The 24,847-nt window shown below is 39.5% G+C and overlaps 1 protein-coding gene across 2 annotated transcripts in view; it reads left to right on the plus strand.

Moving 5' to 3' along the window:
- LOC114655875 (collagen alpha-1(XXVI) chain) overlaps nucleotides 1-24,847 on the plus strand; it is a 116,483-nt gene extending 91,636 nt beyond the window's left edge. For both annotated transcript variants that reach the window (XM_028807159.2, XM_028807160.2), the window contains exons 8-14: nucleotides 16,626-16,718; nucleotides 17,197-17,285; nucleotides 19,047-19,088; nucleotides 20,035-20,070; nucleotides 20,382-20,426; nucleotides 20,909-20,993; nucleotides 24,189-24,847. In XM_028807159.2, coding sequence (XP_028662992.1) covers nucleotides 16,626-16,718; nucleotides 17,197-17,285; nucleotides 19,047-19,088; nucleotides 20,035-20,070; nucleotides 20,382-20,426; nucleotides 20,909-20,993; nucleotides 24,189-24,358 — 560 coding nt within the window. In that variant the 3' untranslated portion in view covers nucleotides 24,359-24,847. The remainder of the gene's footprint in view (nucleotides 1-16,625; nucleotides 16,719-17,196; nucleotides 17,286-19,046; nucleotides 19,089-20,034; nucleotides 20,071-20,381; nucleotides 20,427-20,908; nucleotides 20,994-24,188) is intronic.

A 24,847-nucleotide genomic window follows, 5' to 3' on the forward strand; every position in this document is an offset into this window, starting at 1 on the left:
GCCTAAATCTATGCATACGCCAACTTCCACATTCTTCCACTACATAAATCCCAGTCAGCGTGAAAAGTAACGCATGTGCACGTGCCTGCTGTCCTGCCCCAACTCCTCCCAGAATTAAGCCTCTTTGAACATGCAAATCAATATAAATAGCCCTTAAGCTTAGCCTTCTGTGAAAAGACAATGGCAAAAGCATGGGGGAAAATAGAAGAATTTCAGCAAATACTAAGTGGAGGCAAGGAAAAACATACTATTTGTTGGTTTTAACAGTGGTATAAACAACAAAAGGAAGTTGATTAAGTGACATAGCGTGTCAGAGAAACTTGAAAGCTCATGTTCACAAAGTCGCACAGTACCCGAAATAAAAAAGTTGTCACATATCATAGTCTCCGTGAAAAGGCGAGTTGTAGCCCACTGTCTGAGTGTCATATGAACGCTTATTAGGGTACAGAGAAAAAAAATAGGCACACAGTGGGAAAAAAGCACTAAATGTCAACTTTAATCTCGAAATTTCCACTTTAATCGCGTAGTTTATTTTGTCATTAAAGTAGAACATCATAAATTTCATCTTAAAATCGTTTAATTTACTAGTTTCTCAAATCCCATCGTAACTAAAGTAGCACGTTAAATGCCTTGTTTTGTATTTGATCTTCTATGTGCTCTATGTATGTGAATCACTACGTGCTTCCAGGCTTTCTCTTCCTCCGACAGGACACAGAATCCATTACATTCGTAATATTACAGCTCTATAAATAATTAAAATACTGAGATGTATATATGATATCATTTTCATGATAGGAGTTAAAGCATGTTATTAAACATGGGAACACGGTGGCACAGTGATTGTTCCTGCCTCCAGCAAGATGCTTGCTGCGCTGTATGTGACCTTCAATTAAATAATTTATTGCAGCAGTACTGTCTCTTTCAAACGTACTCACCCCCAATTCCTGTCCTTACTTTTCTTTCTCCAAATACCCAATCGCCACACAATCAGCTCTGTAATAGACGTTAAGCCATCTGTAAGCCTAGAACGCCAATTCTTCAAAACTTTTAAGGAACATTGAAATATTTTCATAGTACATGTTTAATTATTCTATCCATCTATCCATCCAGTGTCGCATCAGCACCAGCAAGAATACAGCGTGAGGCAGGAACAATCCGTGAACAAAGCGCCAGATCCCTGCTAGTGCAGCGACACCGTGTCCTCACATGTTTAATCATTAACCATATAGATTATTTAAATGAAGTTAAAGTTTATCTGTATAATATAATAAACATATTTTGCTGCATTTCATCTTAAAAATGATATCGTCATCATATGTAAATATGCACTTTATAAAGTGGCTCAGGTTGTGCAATATTATATCTGTATCGCAAATTTACAGTGAGATAATTGTACTTATAAATACAAACCGTTCTACAAGGAGCACTTTATGGACTGATTGAGTGTGTTTATAGTTCTTGGGATGAAACTGTTTCTGAACCACGAGGTCCGTACAGGAAAGGCTTTGAAGTGTTTGCCGTGTGAGAGCAGTTCAATAGACAGCATGGCTGAGGCATCGTGTGCTTGATGCTGTATACCGATAATTCTCTTTCCGATCAGCTGCTGTAGGTCTGTGATTCACACTCAGATACAGTGATATAAATACTCCGAGTGGTGCAGTGAGAGTAATATGGAAAAAGATGATCCGCTGTGGCAACCCCTAACGGGAGCAGCTAAAAGAAGAAGAAGAAGGTACAGTGAGAATAACAACGCTAAAGCAGCTATGGTATTTAGAATAGTTTGACCATTCTGTGGACCATTATATTGTTACAGGTTAATTACAATCAGATGCCTTAAACTACTATAATAAACAATATGCAGTTACTTTCAGTGTATTTATAAAGCCGCGTCAGGGATGTGGATCTAAAAAAGAAAGGGTAACCACACAGGAACAGTAGCACTGCTTTGACGCTGGGTGCAGCCAGTTTGCAAAACCAAGTAGAAAACTTGTGTACGCCAGGGTTGGAGCTACCGTGAAAATGTGCGTGGCTTTACGCTAAGTTTAGGTTTTATACATAGCTATTTTTGTGCATACACATGAGGCCCCTGGTCAGGATGCCCATCCATTCCATATGGTGTTCAAAAAAGTTAAAAACTAATGCTATTAAGATGCTAGCATCTTACTATTAATACTAATGCTAATATTAATAATGATAATAATAAATAGAAGCATTTTTAAAAAGTACATAAATAAAATATACAGAGTAACTGAAAAGTTGCTTAAACCATTATCACTTATCCCAAAGTGCTAATGTGATATAGTCATTTGTTTATTTTTTAACAATAGCCAAATATGGCCAAATAATATTGCAAAAGAGGAAAACAAAAACTCAGTGAATCCTAATTCTGGAGAAAGTAATCCTTTGGGTGCCCAAGGTTTTTAAAAGTTCGAAAATTAAAATGGCTCTCCTGGGAATTCTACATTTGCATTATCCAAGTCAATATCCATCATGAAATCATACAGATTTGGTGATGATTGAGTGTCTGCAGAACCATTGCTCCTAAAGTAAATATTGCCACAGTAGGAGCCTTAAAAAGGAATCGATAAAGAGACATTACATCCTTTTGAGATTACATATAGTGGAAGTTTTGTCACAGTTAATGAAGTGCTTAGATTTCTAGTGTTGGGAATGTAATATTGATTCTGCATAAAGGTATTTGTGGCCTGGTCTGTCATGGCACTCCATTAAGGATTTGTCCTTGCCTTATGCCTGATACTTTTGGGACTGGCTTTGGTCCCTCTTAATTGATTAATTAATAGATAAAAACAGGTTCAGAAAACTAAATAATACACCGGCAGTAAACTGGAGTGAGAAGTAAATATTCTGCATCAAACACTATTGAAGATTTATTACCCTGCTTATATTTGTAGCTGAAAGTTCCTTTTGAATTGAGTTTGCAGGTTTGTTCAATTTTCATGCAAGTTTTCACCCACAATCTTGTGGCATGCTTTCTGGCTGATTAACAATGCTAAATTGAGCTGGTATTCTTATATATGGTATATGAGGTAATAAAGATAAGCATTCCATGCAGTGTCCTGGCATTCTGCTCTGGCTTATTCATAACTTGTGCTCCTAAATGTGTGCTATAAGCCTTTTTACCCTGCTGCCTTGGTCCAGTTAAAGCAAACGTAAAAAATGTGTTGATGGATAAAGAAAAAAAACATACCTAACATGAAAGTTGTTTATGAGCTCAACGTATATTACATCTTGGTTTTCATGGTCCTAAGTGACCACATTGGCATTCTTGGAGTTTTATTTGTTTATTAAAATGTACAAAAGTACTGTATCACTTTATTCATTTCAAGATCACAGGTGGGACATGCTGTCAGAAGGTAAATTTAGATAGTAGGCTTGTTTTTCAGTGTACCATACAATGGACAGACATTTTGTCTGGCTGCTATCTTATTCTTTTTACACCGAGACAGACTTGTGTTCAATACATTTTGGGTTTTTTTTATGTGTGTCAGGAATATCTGTCCTGGGTATGATGTTAAACAGCATCAGGCCATGAAAGTATCCCTCCAACTTGCAGGAAAAATTTGGGGGTTGGTAGCAGGATTGGCACTCCAGCCACTGTAAAAACTTCATGCAGCTCTGATATAGTGGACAAGACTTCTTTATGCTCTCTGCAGGAGTTGCTTTGCTGCATCCTCCTACAGAAAGGCAGCTCACTTTATGAAGGGGGTGTGGGAAAGCCCTCGGGAGCCTCATCCCTGGAAGATTCAAAACTGCTGGAGAGCCAATGGAGTCAGACCTGTTGGGGATCGGAGCTGATGTGGTGTTGAGACGTCACCCACTGCACAGCAGCACTCTAGTTCCACTTTGAGGCAGCCCATCTGGGTAAGCTTATTTCTCTCCAGCATGGTAATCATCTTCCTCTGCTGTCGGAGAGCTTTGTAAACTCAACATTTCAGTGGTTGCACTCTCTGAGGTGCACAGACATAGGACTGGCCAGAAATCTCTGTAGGTGGGTACACTATTTATTGGTCTGGTCACTCTGATGGCTCTCATACTCAGGGAGTAGCTGTTGCTGTGGCGGATCGGCTTCTTTGTGTCCAATGTCACTCCTTTCAACAAGTGTATTATGAGACTCTGATTAAGGCACTCTCGGGGTGCCTTGTCTGTTGTCTCAGTGTATGCTCTGACCATGGTGAGTGATGTATCAGTGAGGGAGACATTTTATTCACAACTGCACTTGGTGGTTGATGGGTGCCCACAAGGTGACACTCCTCTGGTCATGGGTGACTTCAATGCAACCACTGCTACTGACAGGGCTGGGTATGAGGATTGTGCCAGTCCCCATGGGTCTGGCGATCGTATTGAAAGTGGCTTGATGTTCCTTGACTTTGCAAAAGGTCAGGGGCTGTGGATTGCTGGATCCTGGTTCCACTGCACTGATCCACATCGTTGGATTTGATACTCCAGTACTTGTGGTGCGGTGAAGGAGATCATTCACATCCTTGTGAGCGGATGCTGCAGGCTTGTACAGAACTGCAGGGTCTACAGAAGTGCCTAGTTTGTAAATTTTTACCACAGACTTGTTGTTTCTACTTTGAAGTTCAAGTTAGGTCCATTAGGCTACCACCTACTACGAGAAAGAGGCTGAACCTGGCCAGACTCCAAGATCAGGCTGTTTCTAATGAGTCTGCATGCAGTTTGTGTGAGGAACTTGCAGAATTGGGTGCAACTGCTGATCCTAATATGATGTGGGAGACCTTCCATGACAAGACCCTGAAGGTTGCTGAGGGCAGTTTTGGTGTCGCCAGTGTTCCCAGAAGGAGGTATTTCATCTCACATGGCGCCCTGGATATCATCAAGAGGAACTGCAGTGCACGGTTTGATGGCAACTCCGGTCTGTACCAGGAACTAAGAAGTATGGCTGCGAGGGTTCTGAGGGCAGATAAGGAGGCATTTGTTAGAGAAATATGTGAGCAAGTGATACACTATCTATGGTCTAGTGACCCACATTTGGCTTACAGAGGAATCAAAGCATTATACACATCCGAATCTGTCCCTCGGGAGCTGCAGTAAGGGAGAGTGATTGAATGCTCCTTATGGATGACACTGCAGTTGTGACCTGCTGGGCCGGCTACTTTGAGCAGCTGTTTAAAGCTGATCCTCTGGCTAGGATATCCTCCAATTAGCTGTGAACCACCCAGTCTCTTTGAAATTGCACAGGTGGTGAACCAGCTATAAGTAGAAAAGGCTGCAGGGAACTATGATATCTGGGGGTGAAGTTCTCCAGGCTGGTGTTTAGGCTTTCGTTTTGGCATTGCAAGCAACCTTTGCTTCCATCTGGAAGACTGGCATCATCCCAACTGACTTCAAAATGGAATTTGTTGTCCCTATCTGGAAAGGGAAGGGTGAATGCCTTGATTGCAGCATCTACAGGGCGATAGCACTGCTCTTGGTGCCGGGTAAGGTCCTTGCTAGGGCCATCTTCAATAGGATTCGTGAAGACTTGCTATCTTGCCTGACACCAGAGCAGTCTGGTTTTACACTTAACAAATCTACCATTGCCCACATCCTGGCACTGAGGGTTCTCATGGAGTGCAAACTCGAATATCAGCAGAGTTTCTTTGGAGCCTTTGTCAACTTTCATAAAGCATTTGGTTCAGTTGATTGAGCTGCCCTGTGAGACATATTGAGACTTTGTGGGAACCCCCTGAAATTGCTGGATATTATGACTGGCCTTTACACTGGTACTGTGAGTTCTGGGCAGATTAGAGGCAGAACATCAGTGTTCTTCCCAGTTGATTTTGGAGTTTGTCAGGGTTTTCGGCAGGGTTGTGGGGTCCAGTGGCTGTGGGGCATCTGTTGGTGAAGAGAGATTCACTGATCCTGACTTTGCCGACGATGCTGTGATCTTCATGGAGTTAATAGGGGCTCTGATTGGGGTCTCGAGAGACTGAGTGAGGTGTCTGAGTGTCTGGGCTTGCGAGTGTCCTGGATTAAAACCAAGATCCAGGCACAGCTGTCAGCAGTGTTGCTGTCAGCAGAGGGAATGTCAACCTCATCCAGAGGATTACTTACTTCGGCAGTGACATTCATGCCTCTGGTGGCTCTTCCTATGAAGTCAGTAGATGGATTGGAGAGCATGGGGGTTATGAGGTCACTGGAAAGGGATGTGTGTTTCTCCTGATATCTCTGCAAAAGGACAAAGGTCCAAGTCTTTAGACTCCTGGGGCCTCATGTATAAACGGTGCGTACGCACAGAAATGTTGCGTACGAACCTTTCCACGCTCAAATCGCGATGTATAAAACTTAAACTTGGCGTAAAGCCACGAACATTTCCACGGTAACTCATACCTTGGCGTACGCAATTTCTCCGCTCGGTTTTGCAGACTGGCGGCACCCAGCGTCAAAGCAGTGCTACTGTTCCTGTGTGATCACCCTTTCTTTCTTAGATCCACATTCCTGTTGCGGCTTTATAAATACACTGAAACTAACTGCATATTGTTTATTAGTGTAATGCATCTGATTTTAATTAACCTGCAGCAATATAATGGTCCAGGAAATAGCCATAGTATTCCAAATACCATAACTGCTTTAGCGTTGTAACTCTCACTGCATCTTCTTCTTCTTTCAGCTGCTCCCATTAGGTGTTGCCACAGCAGATCATCTTTTTCCATATTACTCTCACTGCACCACTCGGAGTATTTATATCACTGTATCTGAGTGGGGACTCACAGCAGCAGCTGATCGGAAAGAATTATCGGTACACAGCATGAAGCAGACACTGCCTGAGCCAAGGCAAAACGCTTCAGACACTTCCCTGTACGGACTTCGCGGTTTAGAAAAAGTTTCATCCCAAGAACTGTAAATGCACTAAATCAGTCCATCAAGTGCTCCTTGTAGAACTGTTTGTACTTATAAGTACAATTACCTCACTGTAAACTTGCACTACAGTTATAATATTGCACAACCTGCGCCACTTTATGAAGAGTGTAGTTACATATGATGATATCATTTTTAAGATGAAATGCAGCAAAATATGTTGATTATATTATACAGATAAAACTTTAACTTCATTTAAATAATCTTTATTGTTAACAATTAAACATGTGAGGACACGGTGCTGCAGCGCTAGTTAGTTCAGGGATTGTTCCTGCATTGCGTTGTATTCTTGCTGGTGCTGACGTGACACTGGAAGGATAGACGGATATAATAATTAAACATGTACTACGAAGATATTTCAATGTTCCTTAAAAGTTTTGAAGAATCGGCGTTTTAAGCTTACAGATTGCTTCACGTCTATATAGCTGATTGTGTGGCGATTGGGTTTTTGGAGAAAGAAAAGTAAGGACAGGAATTGGAGGTTAGTACGTTTGAAAGAGACAGTACTTCTGTAATAAATTATTTCATCGGAGGATGCGCATGGCGCTGCAAGCCTCTTGCGTGAGACATGAACAAGCATTGCGCCACCGTGTTCCCATGTTTAATAACATGCTTTCATTCCTATCATCATGAAAAAGATATCACGTATACATCTCAGTATTTTAATTATTCAGAGAGCTGTAATATCACGAATGTAATGGATTATGTGTCCTGTCAGAGAAAGAGAAAGCCCCTTTAAGAAACAGGTAGTGATTCACACATGTAGAGCACATAGAAGATCAAATACAGAACAAAGCATTTAATGTGCCACTTTAGTTACAATGGGATTTGAGAAACTAGTAAAGTAAACGATTTTAAGATGAAGTTTATGATGTTCTACTTTAATGGCAAAATAAACTACGTGATTAAAGTGGAAATTTCGAGATTAAAGTTGACATTTCGTGCTTTTGTCCCACTGTGTGCCTATTTTTTTTTGTTAGTACCCTAATAAGCTTTCATATGACACTCAGACGGTGGGCTACGACTCGCCTTTTCACGGCGACTTTGATATGTGATTTCTTTTTTATTTCGGGCACTGTGCGACTTTGTGAACTTGAGCCTTCGAGTTTCTCTGACACTCTGTCACTCGATCAACTTCCTTTTGTTGATTATACCACTGTTTAAACCAACAAATAGTACGTTTTTCCTTTGCCTCCACTTGGTATTCGCTGAAACTTTTATATTTCCCCCCGTGCTTTTCCCATTGTCTTTTCACAGAAGGCTATTTATATTGATTTGCATATTCAAAGAGGCGTAATTCTGGGAGGAGTTGGGGCGGGACAGAAGGCGCGTGCACGTGCGTTACTTTTCACGCTGATTGGGATTTATGTAGTGGAAGAACGTGAAAGTTTGCGTGCGCACAGATTCCAGCATCTGGATTTTTCTGTGCGTACGCACAGTCCCGCTTTTGTGCTTACGCCATGTTATAGTGTGAGTTCTACGCACGGCGTTATACATGAGGCCCCTGGTGCTCTCTGTTTTGCTATATGGTTCTGAGATATGGACGCTATGCAGTAACCTGAGAAGAAGACTGGCCTCCTTCACTACTGTGTCTCTTGACTTTGTTTCAAGTGATCAGTAGCTCATAGAGTCCCGAATGAGGCACATTACCTGCATTGTGAGGGAGCGTCAGTTGCGGTACTACAGCCGTGTGGCATGATTCCATGAAGGTGATCCAGCTCATAGGATTCTCATTGCTGAGGGCCTGAGTGGCTGGACCTGGCTGTGGGGGACACCCACGTAACACCTGGCTTTGGCAGATTGATGATCATTTCCAGACTGTGGGACTGAACAATGTGTCTGCCTGGGGGGTTGCCAACCAGGATTCTGAGCGTTTTCGTCGTTATACCAGTGCATGCTTTCCAATCTGACCTGTTAGGTTTACCTTAAGCATTCCAAAAAGAACTCACTTTTTGATAAACAACTACACATGTTCATATTTTATAGTTAATAATAATAATAATACATTTTATTTATATAGCACCTTTCCCATGCTCAAGGCACTTCACAGAGTTTAAGATAGAATGGCAGGGTATACAATATATAGCATTGTACAAACCAGATAAATAAATAAAGAAGATTAAGGCAGTAAATTCAAAGAAAAAAAAAGTTGTACCCAGATACACATTTTGCCCAGCCCATAACGGATGTAATGTAGGAAAAAATGGATAGAATAAGCAAGTCATTTTTTTTTATTTCTAATTAGACAAATAGTCCTTATAATGACCCCATACAAAGAACACTCAATGAATTGTCTTTTGATATGAAATGCTATACTTCTGGTATGTAATCCCAGTGTGGCTAGATACATGTTAAACTGATACATTGAATTATAATAATTATTACTTAATTAAAGAATACAGGCCAAGTGTTGTCAGTTAAGTGTGAAATGTATGTCTTGAGTCATTCTTGTGAATGGTGGCCATCTGGCTCCAGTTCTTCCAGACAAATTACTGTTTTTTTGCTTCTTCACTCACAATAGCACTGATTTATTGACTGGTTTCAGCAGGCTCCAGTGATACCCAGAGATTTACAATTTTTTGATTAGCGGGACCACCCAATTTAACGTATTATTTCTTTACTCATTGAACAAACTTTTAATTTCAATCTGTCTGTCTCCAGTTCAATTCTTTGCAAGCAAGAACATTCAATAGACTGTGTAACTTGACCAAAGGAGACAGATAAATGTGTATGCCATTACATGAACATTGAAGTGTTACCCAGTAGCTTTATGAATTCTGTATTGAGTTATGTTTGAAAGTGAAGAATCTGATTTTTATGGACCTTTTTTTTTAGGATAGATAAACTTGCTTAAGCAAATTACAACAGAGATTTTGTGAATAAAAAACAGGTTAATCTTAACCAGTAACACTTGGACTAGAAGGTCACCGTACATTGAGGCTTTGTTACAAACAGAAGAGTGCTGGAGTCAGACTTAGATGCACATGCACAGCAGCACACCATTTACTGTTTGACCTGTGTCTATGCTCCTGTACTTGAACCAGCAGCAGGTTGTCACTAGAGGGAGACAGAGGTTTAGTTATTTAGTTTGGACAAAGGTTTTGGCAATGTGAGTTCAATTAGTTTCCTGGCTTTGTTAGACTTTCTGTTCTTGCTGTTGTCAGAGAGCTATAATTCAAAGCCAATTTGTAACCTGTCAGCACTTCACTTAGTTGCTGGCAGTCAAACCAGTCATATTAGCCAAAAACCTGCTTAGTAAGAAGGAGAAAATATTCAAAATAAAATGGGGAAAATAATAATAATAAATATGACCTATAGCTACCATTGGCTGAAATACAGTATTTTTCTAACCAGTGCCAGATTGGAAAAATTGGTTCCAGAAGCATGTGTCCCACAGGTGATTCTGCAGATTTTTGAGGTTAGTTGTCTGGAGGTTAATAATAATCAAATTTTTGGTGTAAATGTTAACATAGAATGCCTTGTAATCCCAGTAAAATTAGCATTTCCCCATAGACAAATGACTTGCAACATTAACAATGCATGCACTTATAGAGTCTTTGTTTGACTTATAAGCTGTTGTACAAGCTTCTTACTGGACTCCATCTGAAGTGCGAATCATTTGCCACTTTCTTCATTTACCTATAGGTTCTTACCCAAGTGACAGCTTTGCTTCCACAGTGTTGTCCTCAGCATGACTGTTACTGTTGCAGTACTAAATTACTAGAATCATTTTCTTCATCACCATCATCATTTAAGAAGTGCAACTTTTAGAGAGGTTACAGTTTCTTCTACATGAAATATCTATGTTTTTCTTAATCATCTGATTATCGCTTGACAAATTGTCAAGGTTATTTCTCACTTTCACATAAAGTTTGCTACCAGAAAAAGGAAACAATATAATTACATTTTTTCCAATTTCTGCAGCTCTTTTCAGTATTCTCCATGAATCAAGTGTCATGGTAACAAGTCTTACATTTTTGCACAAGACAGTCTGAGGTTACAATTGTAGGACTAGCTCTGTTATGGCTCAAATATGTCTGAAATGGGCCAGAGTATGCTGCAATCGTAAAAATGAGCTAAAATGCTTATATATCATTATCCCTAAAAATGAACTTGAAGCCAAACTAGTCAGAAATATTAATCAGTCAGACTACCGATTTATTTAGGGAATGTTCCAGAAGTCCCCAGCATTACTGCATTTTTCTGATTCTATGATGCTCTCATCTTTCTTGTCCAAACTAACAGTGAGGGTAAATTTAATACCTGCCTACTTAATGGGGGAGTTGTCTTCAGTTTTGATTAATTTCATCAGTGTTTATTTAAATGTATTTAAGTGTTTTACTGTTTACTGAAGATCAAGTCAGAGAACATTAACATATTTATAAATATAAATATAAAAAAGTAAAATACACACACCTACATCACTGGCATACATAAGGGCAGATTTGCTTAATGCAATCAGAAATATGCAACCATATTTGTTTAATCTTTCTTGGAAATTTAGAAAGATGTGCATTGTTTTCATAACATTTAATGTATTGTCATGTCTGTGTGTCTCGTAAATTTTTTAGCTTGCTAACGTTTAAACATTCTGCCTAAGCAAATTATTTTTCATTTTTTTCAGCAGGTTAAAATAAATAAAAGCAAAAAGATTATGCAATGAAAAATAATTTAGTGGTGTATATTGTTAATTTGGGGCGGCACGGTGGCGCAGTGGGTAGCTGTGCTGCCTCGCAGTTGGGAGATCTGGGGACCTGGGTTCGCTTCCCGGGTCCTCCCTGCGTGGAGTTTGCATGTTCTCCCCTTGTCTGCCTGGGTTTCCTCCGGGCGCTCCGGTTTCCTCCCACAGTTCAAAGACATGCAGGTTAGGTGGATTGGTGATTCTAAATTGGCCCTAGTGTGTGTGTGTGTGCCCTGAGGTGGGCTGGCGCCCTGCCTGGGATTGGTTCCTGCCTTGTGCCCTGTGTTGGCTGGGATTGGCTCCAGCAGACCTCCGTGACCCTGTGTTCGGATTCAGTGGGTTGGAAAATGGATGGATGGATGGTATCTGCTAAATAAGTTTGGAAGGGGAAATACACCCATAGGGTTTTCCTCAAGACCAAGTCTGAGTTGGAGAACGACAGAGACCAACAAAAAGCTGAAAACTCAAGGTTGCTTGCTGGCAAAATTGAAATTGTGCAATAAACATAATAGAATTTTGGTCCGAATTGAAGACAAAAATGATATCAAAATTTACTACTTCTGAAATTTAAATATTACTAAAAACACACCCCCAATATATTGCATGTAAAACATCAATAAAATTAAAATGTTATGTAGAATGAAATTGGACATATAGTGCTTATGTAACACATTTCCTATTGTAAATGCATTATTTTTCATTAGTGCACATATAACAAATTAAACCTTCGCCCCCCAGGGTATGTCCAGTTAAGGCTCAAATCTTTGAAGTATATGGGAACAATTACCAGAAAGTGACCAAAAATCATGAATTGGTGAGCCTAGGAAATTTTTATTTCAATATCTTTTTTTCAGGTGTTTATATGTAAAGATAAGTTGTGCACAAACACTGGTGTTTTTTAGCCAACTACCCTGTCACACTGGGGGTTCTAAAACCAGTTTCTCATTGTACTGATGTTATTCAGTGCACAGCACACTAATAAAGGATGGCACTTTGAACCCAAGTTTACTCAGTTACTGGCTGTGAAGACTTAGCAAGCTCTTACTGAGTCTGTTTGGATGTTCCATGCACATTATGGTTTCTGGCCACATCGCACAGATGTGTTACTAGATTATTGAATTTTAAATTATTCCAGTATAAGTGTATATTGTGATGATATGATGTGATAGAATCCAGCACCCTGCTTCCTGCTTAATTAAGCTGGTTTTAATTCAAAACTTAATTTGCAAATCATAACATTCATCATTGATTTGCCAAACAGGTAAAAGTTGCTTTGTAGGCAAGCAATACATCACTTTAGAAGAGCTGTCATTATGTCAGTACTCTTTACAATCAAAGTCTTCATTTGAAACATCTATTTTTGGTTTGCTGTGTTTTACATTTTCCAACATCATTATACAAAGACAAGACGGTGTTTTGATATACAGTTTGTACTTCAGTTGCAACTTTCAGCTCCCAGAGTGACTACAAGCTACAGGTGCTGGCTCCACTATCTGAATAAACTTCTTCCATCCATCCATCCATTTTCCAACCCCCTACATCCTAACTACAGGGTCACAGGTGTCTGCTGGAGCCAATCCCAGCCATCACAGGGCGCAAGGCAGGAAACAAACCCACTGCAGGGCACACACACCCACCCACACACCAAGCACACACTAGGGACAATTTAGGATCGCCAGTCCACCTAACCTGCATGTCTTTAGACTGTGAGAGGAAACCAAAGCACCTGGAGGAAACCCACGCACACACGGGGAGAACATGCAAACTCCACGGAGGAAGGACCTGGGAAGCGATCCCAGGTCTCCTAACTGCAAGTGCTACCACTGCGTCACCATGTGAATAAACTTCTTACATGTGCTTAATGAAGTGATTACATTTTATTTTCAGCAATAGAAGTAAGTATTTCATTAACCTTGTGTAAACTAAAATACACCTCAAAGCTAAGAAATACTGGCAAAGAGACTGCAAGCATTTAATGTCACCCCTGTATTAAACACACACCAGGGTTTGTGTTTTGAACTAGAATTGCAAGGCAAACATTAATTCATTTGATAAATGACAATGGTAGTAGTAATTTTTTTTTACATTTTCTAACTCTAATATCAATAAAATAACCTTCTCAAACTGACTTAATTCAGTTCATGGTCATGGTGGGCTAGAGTCTGTCCCTGCTACACTGGGCACAGGATAGGTTTCAATCCTGGACCTAGTTTCAGTCCATCACAGCACCTACTCACGTACACACACACCAATTGAATACACAAACACCTTAGGCAGAGTTCAAACCCAGGATGCTGGATCTGTGAAGCATCAGCACTAACTACTATGCTACCATGGTGTCGCACATGTCTAGCCCCTTAAAGCAGTAACTAGAGATATAGACGGGGACCAGTCTAATGCCTTGTCCTCTTGAATTGTTCAGTTCAGGAAGTTGTAGATTTAATGCATATTGTGAGCTCAGTTTTCTGCTTGTGGCCAAAAGCGTTGTTCATTCAGAAACTGGTCAGTTTTTCTGAAACAGAAACTTGAGCTAAATACATAGCTGTGATTTATCAAGTACTGCCATAAAAGAGTGATTATCAGTTTCAAATCTTCATTTTTCAATAATAAATATACCTGTATACTTCTGGATGCAAAGTATAATATTTATCACTATCGACAGTTGTGTGAAAAGAATGAACATTTGTATTTTAAATTTAGTCTATGGTTATCACTGTATGAAGTTTATTAAAATGGTTATTTGAAAATTTAGAAATGAAGGTATACATTAATTATGCCATAGCACATTATTTAGTGGCTTTATTGTAGAAACTCAGTTAGATGGCCCCTTCTGCAAAGTACTGACACTGGCATCTCACTGTCAGAGGCTGTGAAACATACGCCTGACAAAAATCAGAAGGTAAAATTATGGGTACTGCTATGACCATTTTGACGTCAACACATTGTAGATTTTTATGTTATATCATGTTTAAATCCAAACAGGAATGTAGCACTGGAGTAGATATTCAATTGATTTCTATAAATCATCCATCCATTCCAACCCGCTGAATCCGAACACAGGGTCACGGGGGTCTGCTGGAGCCAATCCCAGCCAACACAGGGCACAAGGCAGGAAACAATCCTGGGCAGGGTGCCAACCCACCGCAGGACACACACAAGCACACCCACACACCAAGCACACACTAGGGCCAATTTAGAATCGCCAATCCACCTAACCTGCATGTCTTTGGACTGTGGGAGGAAACCGGAGCGCCCGGAGGAAAACCCACGCAGACACGGGGAGAACATGCAAACTCCACGCAGGGAGGACCCGGAATCGAACCCAGGTCCCCAGATCTCCCAACTGTGAGGCAGCAGCGCTACCCACTGCGCCACCGTGCCGCCCTTCTAGAAATCATTCCATTACAAATATGACTTTTAATTGCTGTCATCTGTTCAGGACTGATTGTTGGCTTGCACTTGATATCACAGGTATAGACTCTGGCTCTGCATGTATCTAAAACTGGAAGGGCAGACATTGCTCATTAAAGTATTTCTACACTATGAATCTCAGGCAAAGCTTCAGTCCTGTTTTGTCTTGGTAGAGTAATATATTGCTCTACTTTCCCCTATTATATCATTAATATGTAGCCTTTGTCAAAATGCCTAATCTCACAGACTTACCACAGTTTATAAGGTATTATTATATATAACTTATCTATAGCTATAACCTCAGGCAATTAAATGTAGTAAAAAGGCAAGCAGAAGTTACGTTACACATAAGATAATGTATTATTGATAATATTCAGAAATAATAACAAAATGCAAAGTATATTTGAATATTGGCAACCATACAACCTGATTAAATGGTGATATGTAGTTCAGGCGGCACACAGATTTGTAGTTACTTATATGTATCTAGTTAAGTCATCATTGGTGCTCAGCTTCAGCCACATGTCTGTTCAAAATGGCTGCTGAGCTGTGCTTTTCATTGTGTTGTCTTCATTATCACAGGTTAGCAAGAGAGATGCTTCTTTCAGATGTTGGTTAGTAAGAGAGAGATTGTGAGGTTAAACACATACATTTATAGATGTTCTGTCCAACCCCTAGAGCCAATAGGACATCATGGTACTTAAAGGCCTCTGAGACAAGCCAATTCCAAACAGCCATACCTCAGACCAATGGGGGAATAGAACATCTTAACACCTGCCCCCAGGTGGGGGTGGTAGAAATTACTTTAGCAAAGAAACACTCGGCAAACTGGTTTAAGACACATCCCCCAAATCCTGTTGTAAAATTCAAACAGACCCATTCCTAAGGGAGTGGGGTAAACACTAAATTACATTGCTATGCCTAAATTACAAATAAAGTCATACAAAATATTCATCAAGTTATATGTAAAATCTCACATCACAACAGTCCCTAGTCAACCTTAATAGCATGTTTTCTGACTGTAGGAAGAAACCAATATGAGGCTAGAGTAGAAGATGTAGAATCAACATAGAATAAACCACAGCCAGCATTTGAGCCTGAGGTTAAATTTCGGTTACTCCATTTTAATAGGTTAATTGAAGAGGATAACCCTTCCATCAGGTATACCTTCTGACTGGCCTGCCATAACCCTGGTTTGCGGAACAATTGATGAAATGAGAGTGTCCTCCTCATTGGTACTGTAAAGGTGTAGGAGTAAAAGAGGGCTCAAGCAGTGGGAACCACTGATTCAATCTAAAAAGATAGTGTTTGTATTGATCTTTATAATACCATTACTTAGGAGCTGAAACTTGAAAGGTATCTCCCAAGTGAGAATATTAGTCTCCCTCAGATTGTAATTGAGTGTCCAGGTAACCAACATTCACATTTAAAATGGGACTTAAAGCAGTAGAGATTACCTTTGAAGAATGTGACGGTGACCTACTTAAATATTGGGGTTTCTTGTGAGGAAAGCATGTGTTGTCCTCGGATTATAGGATTTGTATGGCTGTTGAAACATTAATAATGAAAGAGGTGGCTTGGCTTCACATCAGTATTTTTCTAATTAGTTTCTCATACTATTCAACTTAAGAGTTCTTTTATGTCCCTTATGCAGATGCAGAGTCTCTCTTTCCTTCTCCAGAGGTACACACACCACAAAAAGAGATATCTGGACAAAGAGGCATCCCTGGGCCTGTAGGTCCTCCAGGTGAGCCAGAAGATTTCTTTGTTGGGTCTCCATACATCAGTGAATGAGGCTAGATGCCTAGTGTGTAGGCTGTTACCAACTCTAAACTGCTTTAGTTTAAGGACATGAGAAAGACTGGCATCTACTTGGGTTTGTTTACTTAACTGTATTTTGGGGGAAGACACCTGCAATTGTGTAAATTGAGTAGTAGTGATTATGGATTAAAATAGAAGTACAGAGTCAAAGTTGATGTTTTGTCGCAAAGTGTTTGCATTTTTGATTTCTCTCTGTAAGCACATTTTTCACCTTGCTAGTATTATGCATTCTATTTAAAAAAAAATGAGTTTGTTGGTGTATTTTCTATTAGCTCAAAGACCACAAATAGGCCTGATAGCAGGCCCTTTTGAATAAAAACAGATGAGTAGATGTAACAATGGACTACAAGTCATTTTTGAATTATAAGTAGATGAAGATTGAATTTTCTTTTTATTTCAATCAGGCCCTCCTGGACCCCCAGGACCACCTGGCCCCCCTGGACCTTCAGGGCCTGTCAGCCTCCCTGGGAACTCAGAGAATCTGGGGCATGAAGTGAGTACCAGTAATCTGAGCTGTGCAATATAACACATATGGGGTTTGTGTGATCAGATTTCTGCAGGTAATCGCTAGAATGTTGTTTCAAGGAAAATCAGTGCATGCCAAGAGAGTGATGACTTTAGAAACTGCCATAGCCAATATAGCGCCCATTCATTTTTAAAAGAAGGATTGCCAGAGGAGCTTCTTATTATAGGAATACTGAGAGGACCTCATCAAGTTCAGTCTGACTGTATAGGTTACATTTATTGTCACATGTACTTATTGGGGAGCCTAGTCTTTATTGGATGGTTTGTTATAATGGATACCTTGCATATACTGCCTATAATAAGCACCTAATTATTGAATATCAATCATATACAGCTCCTTGTCAAATTCATAATTACACACCAGCTGTGGAGGAGCATCAGCAACAGCAACATTTATTTCTATAGCACATTTTAATACAAATAATGTAGCTCAAGGTGCTTTAGATGATGAAGAAAGAGAAAAAAGACAAAATAAATAAGAAAATAAAATTAGGAAACACTAATTAATATAGAATAAAAGTAAGCTCCGATGGCAAGGGAGGACAGATAAAGCAAAAGAAACTCCAGACAGGTGAAGAAAAAAAATAAAATCTTCAGGGGTTCCGAGGCCACAAGACCACCCAGCCCCCTCTGGGCATTCTACGTAACATAAATGACCTCAGTCAGTTCTCATTGTATTCAGGGTTCACATGGAAGAACTTGATAATGATGGTCATGTGGACTTCTGGCCTTCAGTCCATCAATATAGGGACATCACAGTGCTTTGATTAGGTAGTGGTGGCACAGATCAGCACCACAGAAAACCGGAAAAAGAATGAAGAGAAAGTAGGGGTTAGTACGGATTTCGGAGCCACCATGAATGATAATGATAATTAATTGAATATACAGAACATCAGGATTAAACTAAAATGAAGCTATGAGAAAGCCATGTTAAAGTAATGTGTTTTCAGCAGTTTTTTAAAGGGCTCCACTGTATTAGCCTGGTGAATTTCTATCGGTAAGCTATTCCAGATTTTAGGTGCATAACAACAGAAGGCCGCCTCACCACTTCTTTTAAGTTTAGCTCTTGGAATAATAAGCAGACACTCATTTGAAGATCTAAGGTTACGATTTGGAGTGTAAGATGTAAGACATTCTGAAATATAAGATAGAGCGAGATTATTTAAGGCTTTATAAACCATAAGCAGTATTTTAAAGTCAATTCTAAATAGCACAGGTAACCAATGTAGTGACATCAAAACTGCGGTGATGTGCTCAGATTTTCTTTTCCTAGTTAAGATTCTAGCAGCTGCATTCTGCACTAGTTGTAATCGATTGATGTCTTGTTTTGGTAGTCCTGAGAGGAGTGCGTTACAGTAATCTAGTCGACTGAAAACAAAAGCGTGAACTAATTTTACAGCATCTTGCAATGTTATAAGAGGTCTAACTTTTGCTATATTTCTTAAGTGAAAAAATGCTGTCCTAGTAATTTGATTAATATGCGATTTAAAATTCAGGGCAGAGTCAATAGTTACCCCTAAATTCTTTACCTCCGTCTTGACTTTGAATCCTAATGCATCAAGTTTATTTCTAATAACCTCACTATATCCATTTTTGCCAATCGCTAAACTTTCTGTTTCAAGAAACAGCTTATCTTCAACATGGCTTTTTTCTCTTATGTATGTGACTGCATAATGTGTGTATTTGTGTGGTTGTGTGAATCCTTGATTTGTCTGTTCTTGTATTATAGGCTGATAGGCTTCGTGGTCCCAAGGGTGAAAAAGGGGACAGGGTGAGTAAAGCTAAGCTGATTTTCTTCAGGAAAAAAATAGTTACAACATTTCCTAACTATATCCCACAGGAAAATAGAATTGGTTTCTAAGAAAGCACTGATGCAAAACCATAATTAGCTATTGCAATCATTAAACATTTGTAAGTAAGATCATTGGGCAGAAAATGTAATGAGAATCAGAACATAGCATCTGCTCAGCATCTGGACAGAGTTAATTTTAAGATGGACTCTATATTGACTGCTTATGTTGACTTACGAGATTGGCCAATGTAGAGCTCATGGTTGTGTTTTAATCCACTTCAAAGTTTCTATTCCACTTACAGGTTTTGTAGTGTTCTGCCCTTATAGTGACACCCACTCTGGAAGTTTGCCTTCCATTCTCAGTGTTCACATGCTGCTTAACATAATAATTTAAAGAAAAGAAAGCAACTTACTCCGATTGAAAATATTTTTGAGGATTTAAATCAAATCAAAGCATTTGTTAGATAAATATATTTCATATTCTGTAGCCAAGGTAGATTTCTTGAAAAGGTGATTAAATGAAATTAGTCAATATTATTCAAGAGTAGCATCCTTTCTGTTACAGCTGGTGTTCCCATTGACATCTAAAGAAAGAATCATTGGCTTATTCAAGAACACACTTTAAATGGCATTGTGTTCAAATGCTTGTATTCCTGGTTTAATTAATACATTGTATACATTTTCTGAATGCATGCACCTCAGATATCGCTTTAGGAGCTCTATCTATGCCGTGCACATGGAGGAGCGACTTAAGGAAAGTGGCTAGTGGCAATTAGAATCTTGCTTCTTACCCTGTATTATGCGTTGCTCGAAGTACTGTACAAGTTGAAGCATGTATAAAGCATCACATCAGAGTTTAAATTCTGTTGATGTTCGGCTGTTCACTAATGATTTCTTTTATTTATTAATTAAACGTTAAACACAGGGGCCTCCAGGACTGACAGGGGAGCAGGGCTTGCCGGTAAGTACATAGTGCAGCACCTTTACTGCTTATCATAACGTCAAGCTTGTGATCACCTTGTGTACAGTCATATGTTTGGTTTTTGTTTTGATCATGAAATGACTCCTAGTCCACCCACAGTAATTCATATGAAATACTGCTGTCCATGCCTTGAACATCTTCAAATCTTAGTGTCATGTCTAGAAATGCTTGGTAGACAACTGATGGTGTATATTATTGCATATGCAGAGTCTTGTTTTTTGGGTTGGTTTTGCTTAATTGAAAGGTGATTTTATTCTCTTTTTTTTTCTCTGCATATTTGGTGAATACAGGGACAACCAGGAATGAAAGGGGATTCAGGTGACAAAACTGCTGAGGTAAGTTCTGCCTGGTCAGTCTTCCTCAAATATAGCGGTTTTTAACTCTACTTTTTGGGATCTGTTTTGGCTGTTCTTTATATATAATATATATTTAATTGGAAAACAATTTCTGGTTTTAACTGATTATATCAATTTATTCTGCTCCAGTTCTTTGCAGAAAAATAGGAGAAATACCTCACATTAATAATATAAAGTTACTTCAGAACTTAACAGTCCAGTTGGACATAAAACTAGTAACTACACTTGGGTCCAGTGTGCAGGGTTAAGAATCCTAGTTCTAAAGGTTAAACATTTATGCAGCACATTTCATAAGGTGTTCTATAGTACAGAGATAATTCTATTCTTTGTTTAACCAAAACTAAAAAAATATTGTTACCCACACAACAGTGTTATGTTTAAGTGAGGCACACAACCTGCAGTACGGGTGGTGCATTGTATTAATTTTTGATTCCTTAATTGTTTTTTGCCTCTACACTTAGGGTGAAGGGGTGCAGCAGTTAAGAGAAGCACTGAAAATTCTTGCTGAGCGAGTCCTCATTTTGGAGCACATGATAGGCATTCACGGTAAGCAAAAAAAACAAAACAAATTTGATATGCATGAATTCTGTTTCTGCCATACTACCCATTATATAAAATAGACTGTTTGAGCCAGTTGAGCATGGTTCCTGTGTCCCCCAGTATTATATTTTGACATTCCCAGTAACTTAGTCAGACCAGTGTGCGACTGTCACCAATTAGCCCTGTGTTTTAGGCTGTTGTGTTTGAAGAACAAAACTTGAAAATCCATTTGTGAAAAAAAGATTTATGGCTGGTGTTCTGAACAGCACAGTCAGAAGGGAGGCTTATCTATCCGATGTGTTGTGTTTGTCGTACTGTGATAAAAATGAAAAAGGAAAAATTAAAGGGTCAAAATTGCAGCTGAATTTGCTATACCTGTAAAGCCATCATACCAGCGTGTTCATTGGTCGCCAGAGTGAGGCAATGTCACGATACTTTGGAAACTTGCAACTGTGCTGAAAAGTCATCATAGAGTTTTATAATTTGTCATCCCCTGTGATTCCTAGTCAGGTAATCTGACATCACCAAGAAGACAAGATCCAGTAACTACAGTCCTTAACTCCTGCATACTCATGTCTGGAAATCATGTAATATGCCCCCAGCTTATCTTGTGTCTTTTAACAACTCTGTTGTTCAGTTCTTGGGGAGTCTTCTTTGTTTTGTATTGTTTTATATGTAATTACTAATAAAGTGCTTTTACACAGATAATTAGATTAAAATTTACAAAGAACATTTCAGTTTAAATGATGTACTTACAGGTAACTTACAGGATGAACTCTTTCCAAAAGTGGATTTTTCAGTTTTGTATTTGTTTGTGTGTTTTACATGTGTTCACATAGTGCTTAAATGGTCTTGCTCTCCTGGCCTCCTCCTAAATCCCTGTATCAGAACTGTGTGTCTATTCTAAATCCAAAAACCAAACCAAACCGCACTGTAATCAGGCTGAATTGTGAGATGAATTGGATTCTTAGCCTAATAAAGGGTATGAAAAAAAATGAAAATATTGGACGGGAGTAAAATTGAACAATGGTTTTGTCTTCTGCATAGTATAGTCCCTTGAACATTTGTGGAGTGATCTGGAGCAGATGTTGTTCAAAGAGTGTTGGATTTCTTGACAGGGACAACTTCATAGCTGAAAGAAAATATATTTGATACATTACTATATACACAAGTCAAGTTAGGGAGCATGCACTAGTACAGTGCGTTGCCGCACCCACTACCTGACAAAACAACTTGGGATCCCGGTTGGCAACCCCCCAGACAGACATGCGGTCCAGTCCCACCCTCCGGAAATGACCCTCAATGTACTGCAGCCAGGTGTTAAGTGGGCGACCCCCTGGCCTGGTCCAGCCACTCGGGTCCTCAATAATGAGGATCATGTGAGCTGGATCACTGTCTGGGAATCACGCCACATGGCCATAGTGCCATAACTGATGCTTCCTCACAATGCAGGTAATGTGCGTCATTCGGGGCTCCATGAACAACTGCTCATTCGACACAAAGTCAAATCAGTGGTACCCAAGGATTCTCCAAAGAGACACAGTACCAAAGGAGACCAGTCTTCGTGTCAGGTCACGGGATAGTGTCCATGTCTCACAACCATATAGCAAGACAGGAAGCACCAGGACTCTAAAGACTTGGACCTTCATCCTTTTGTATAGATATCGGGAGCGCCACACACCCCTTTCCAGTGACCTCATGACCCCCCATGCTCTCCCAATCCTTCTACTGACCTCATAGGAAGAGTCACCAGAGTCATGCATGGCAATGCCAAGGTATGTAAACCTCTTGAAAAGGTCGACACTCTCTCCGCAGACAGACGCACTGCTGATGGCTGTGCCCAAGACGTCATTAAAGGCCTGGATCTTGGTTTTTATCCAGGACACTCACAAGCCCAGGCACTCAGACTCCTCACTCAGTCTCTCGATCAGAACCTCCATTGACTCCGCGAAGATCACAGCATCATCAACAAAGTCAAGATCTATGAATTTTTCTTCACCAACAGATGCCCCACAGCCGCTGGACGACCTTGCCCAACACCCAGTCCATACAAGCATTGAACAGAGTATGCAGTTTTCTCAAAAAAAGCTTGTAGTCATGAAAGAAAATACTTTTCAATTTCAAAAGTAACAATTTACCTTTACATTTTTTTTTAAATGATCTGTGCTTTTATCCACCTGGGCTCCGTAAATAAAGAAAATCAGAGGTAAAGTGATCCATGCTTTCTACCACACCAGTTCACAGGACCCTTTCTATGGTAAACAGCATTGAAAGTCACTTTATAAGCTTATAGCTGTTTTTGTCTCTATACTGTTTTTATTATGGTTTTAAGTAACTTACTCAGGGTCAAACATCCTCCACCATGAAGATGTAACTCTCAGTATAAGCTCACTGGGAATAAATGGTACCATCCGTTGTCTTGGAAGATTAAAGCTGGTGCTACGCCAGTTATCCGTGTTTCTGTCCTTGAGGAGGAGTTCTTTGTGGATTTACTTTTGACCACAAAATAAGAGGTTGAATGTCAGGTTATTTAACTATAGAGGTTCTTTTCCTATAATAAAACCTTTGCCAGGACTGCTGTATTCTCCTAATCAGCTATTTCTCATTTTGTTATGGACAAAGCTGTTCTAGCATTTATCCCCATTACATACTCAAAACGCATGTCATATGAATATCACAGTCTTTCAATCCACAGTGATTAGTTAGTCCTGCCTGCAGTTTCAGTATTTGTTAAGTAATCCATATTTCACCTAGAGCTATATCTTTTAGTCATTGTTACTAGGTACAAAGTTAAAATGTCTGTCTGCTCCTTGAGTGATGCTGGTTTCCTGCTCCATTGTTCTGAGAGCAAGTGGGAAGTGGTGAGTCCATGTGGCTTAAGGTTTTCAAGTAGAGCTATTAACATTATTCCATATATTTTTTGCTCATGGACCAGTGCCTGATCTGGGAAGATCATGCATCCCAATTTTTATGTTAGTCTTTATGGCTGTTCATGGTGTTCCGGTTCTAGCAAGTTATGCATAACCAAAAAATGGAGAAAGCCTTAACATATTTAATCTACTTGTGTATTCATCTCATTTCCAGTAGCCCTCTTGGATTCTGGCCTAAGAACATACTGTATCTGAGGCATTTTTCAAAGTCCAAAGTACTTTAAAAAGTATTATCATTTTTTGCTTGTTTGTGTTTGTTTTTTCCCTTCAGAGCCCTCCTCATCACTTGAGCCTGGATCTGGACTGGACATCCTTTCAAGCTCCACTCAAACACCAGTCATGAAGAGACTTAGACTGGGGAAAGGCTATCTGTCATCTACCCCTTATCTGACAGACAGTAATCTAATTGGACTGGACATTGATGGACAGGACCAAGAATAACCTCCTGAGAAGGGGGGAGGAATATGTGCTTTCTTATTGGCCTGTTTACCTAGGCACTTAAATGAGATAGGGGAGAGGTAAAACGGGGATGCCAAACAACACATTAGCACAGTTGATGGCATTAGGATATTTGTACTCAGTATTGTAAATTAAAATTGAATTTGCAGTCCAGTGCAGGGGCTTGGCTTTGTACTATATGGGATTTTGTAGCCAAAGCAGCAAATTCCTTAGTATTGCTATGGAGGTTTGTTCTGTGAATTGGGCCACATGAGTATTGGATCTGGCACATGTATTACTTGTCATGTCATTTTTTTAACAAATGTTTATTTTGTAATTGCCTAAAGAATAAAAATGTATTTTTCAGTAGCAGGGCAAATCTTTTGAGTTCCTTATGATCATGTAAATTCTTTTTTAATTGGATTTTTTACTCTGTATATAAAGATGTGTATGTTTTCCATTCAAAATACAGCTTTGGAAAGTTGAAACTAA

The sequence above is a fragment of the Erpetoichthys calabaricus genome, chromosome 8 (assembly GCF_900747795.2).
Source record: "Erpetoichthys calabaricus chromosome 8, fErpCal1.3, whole genome shotgun sequence".
Classification (NCBI taxonomy): Eukaryota; Metazoa; Chordata; class Cladistia; order Polypteriformes; family Polypteridae; genus Erpetoichthys; species Erpetoichthys calabaricus.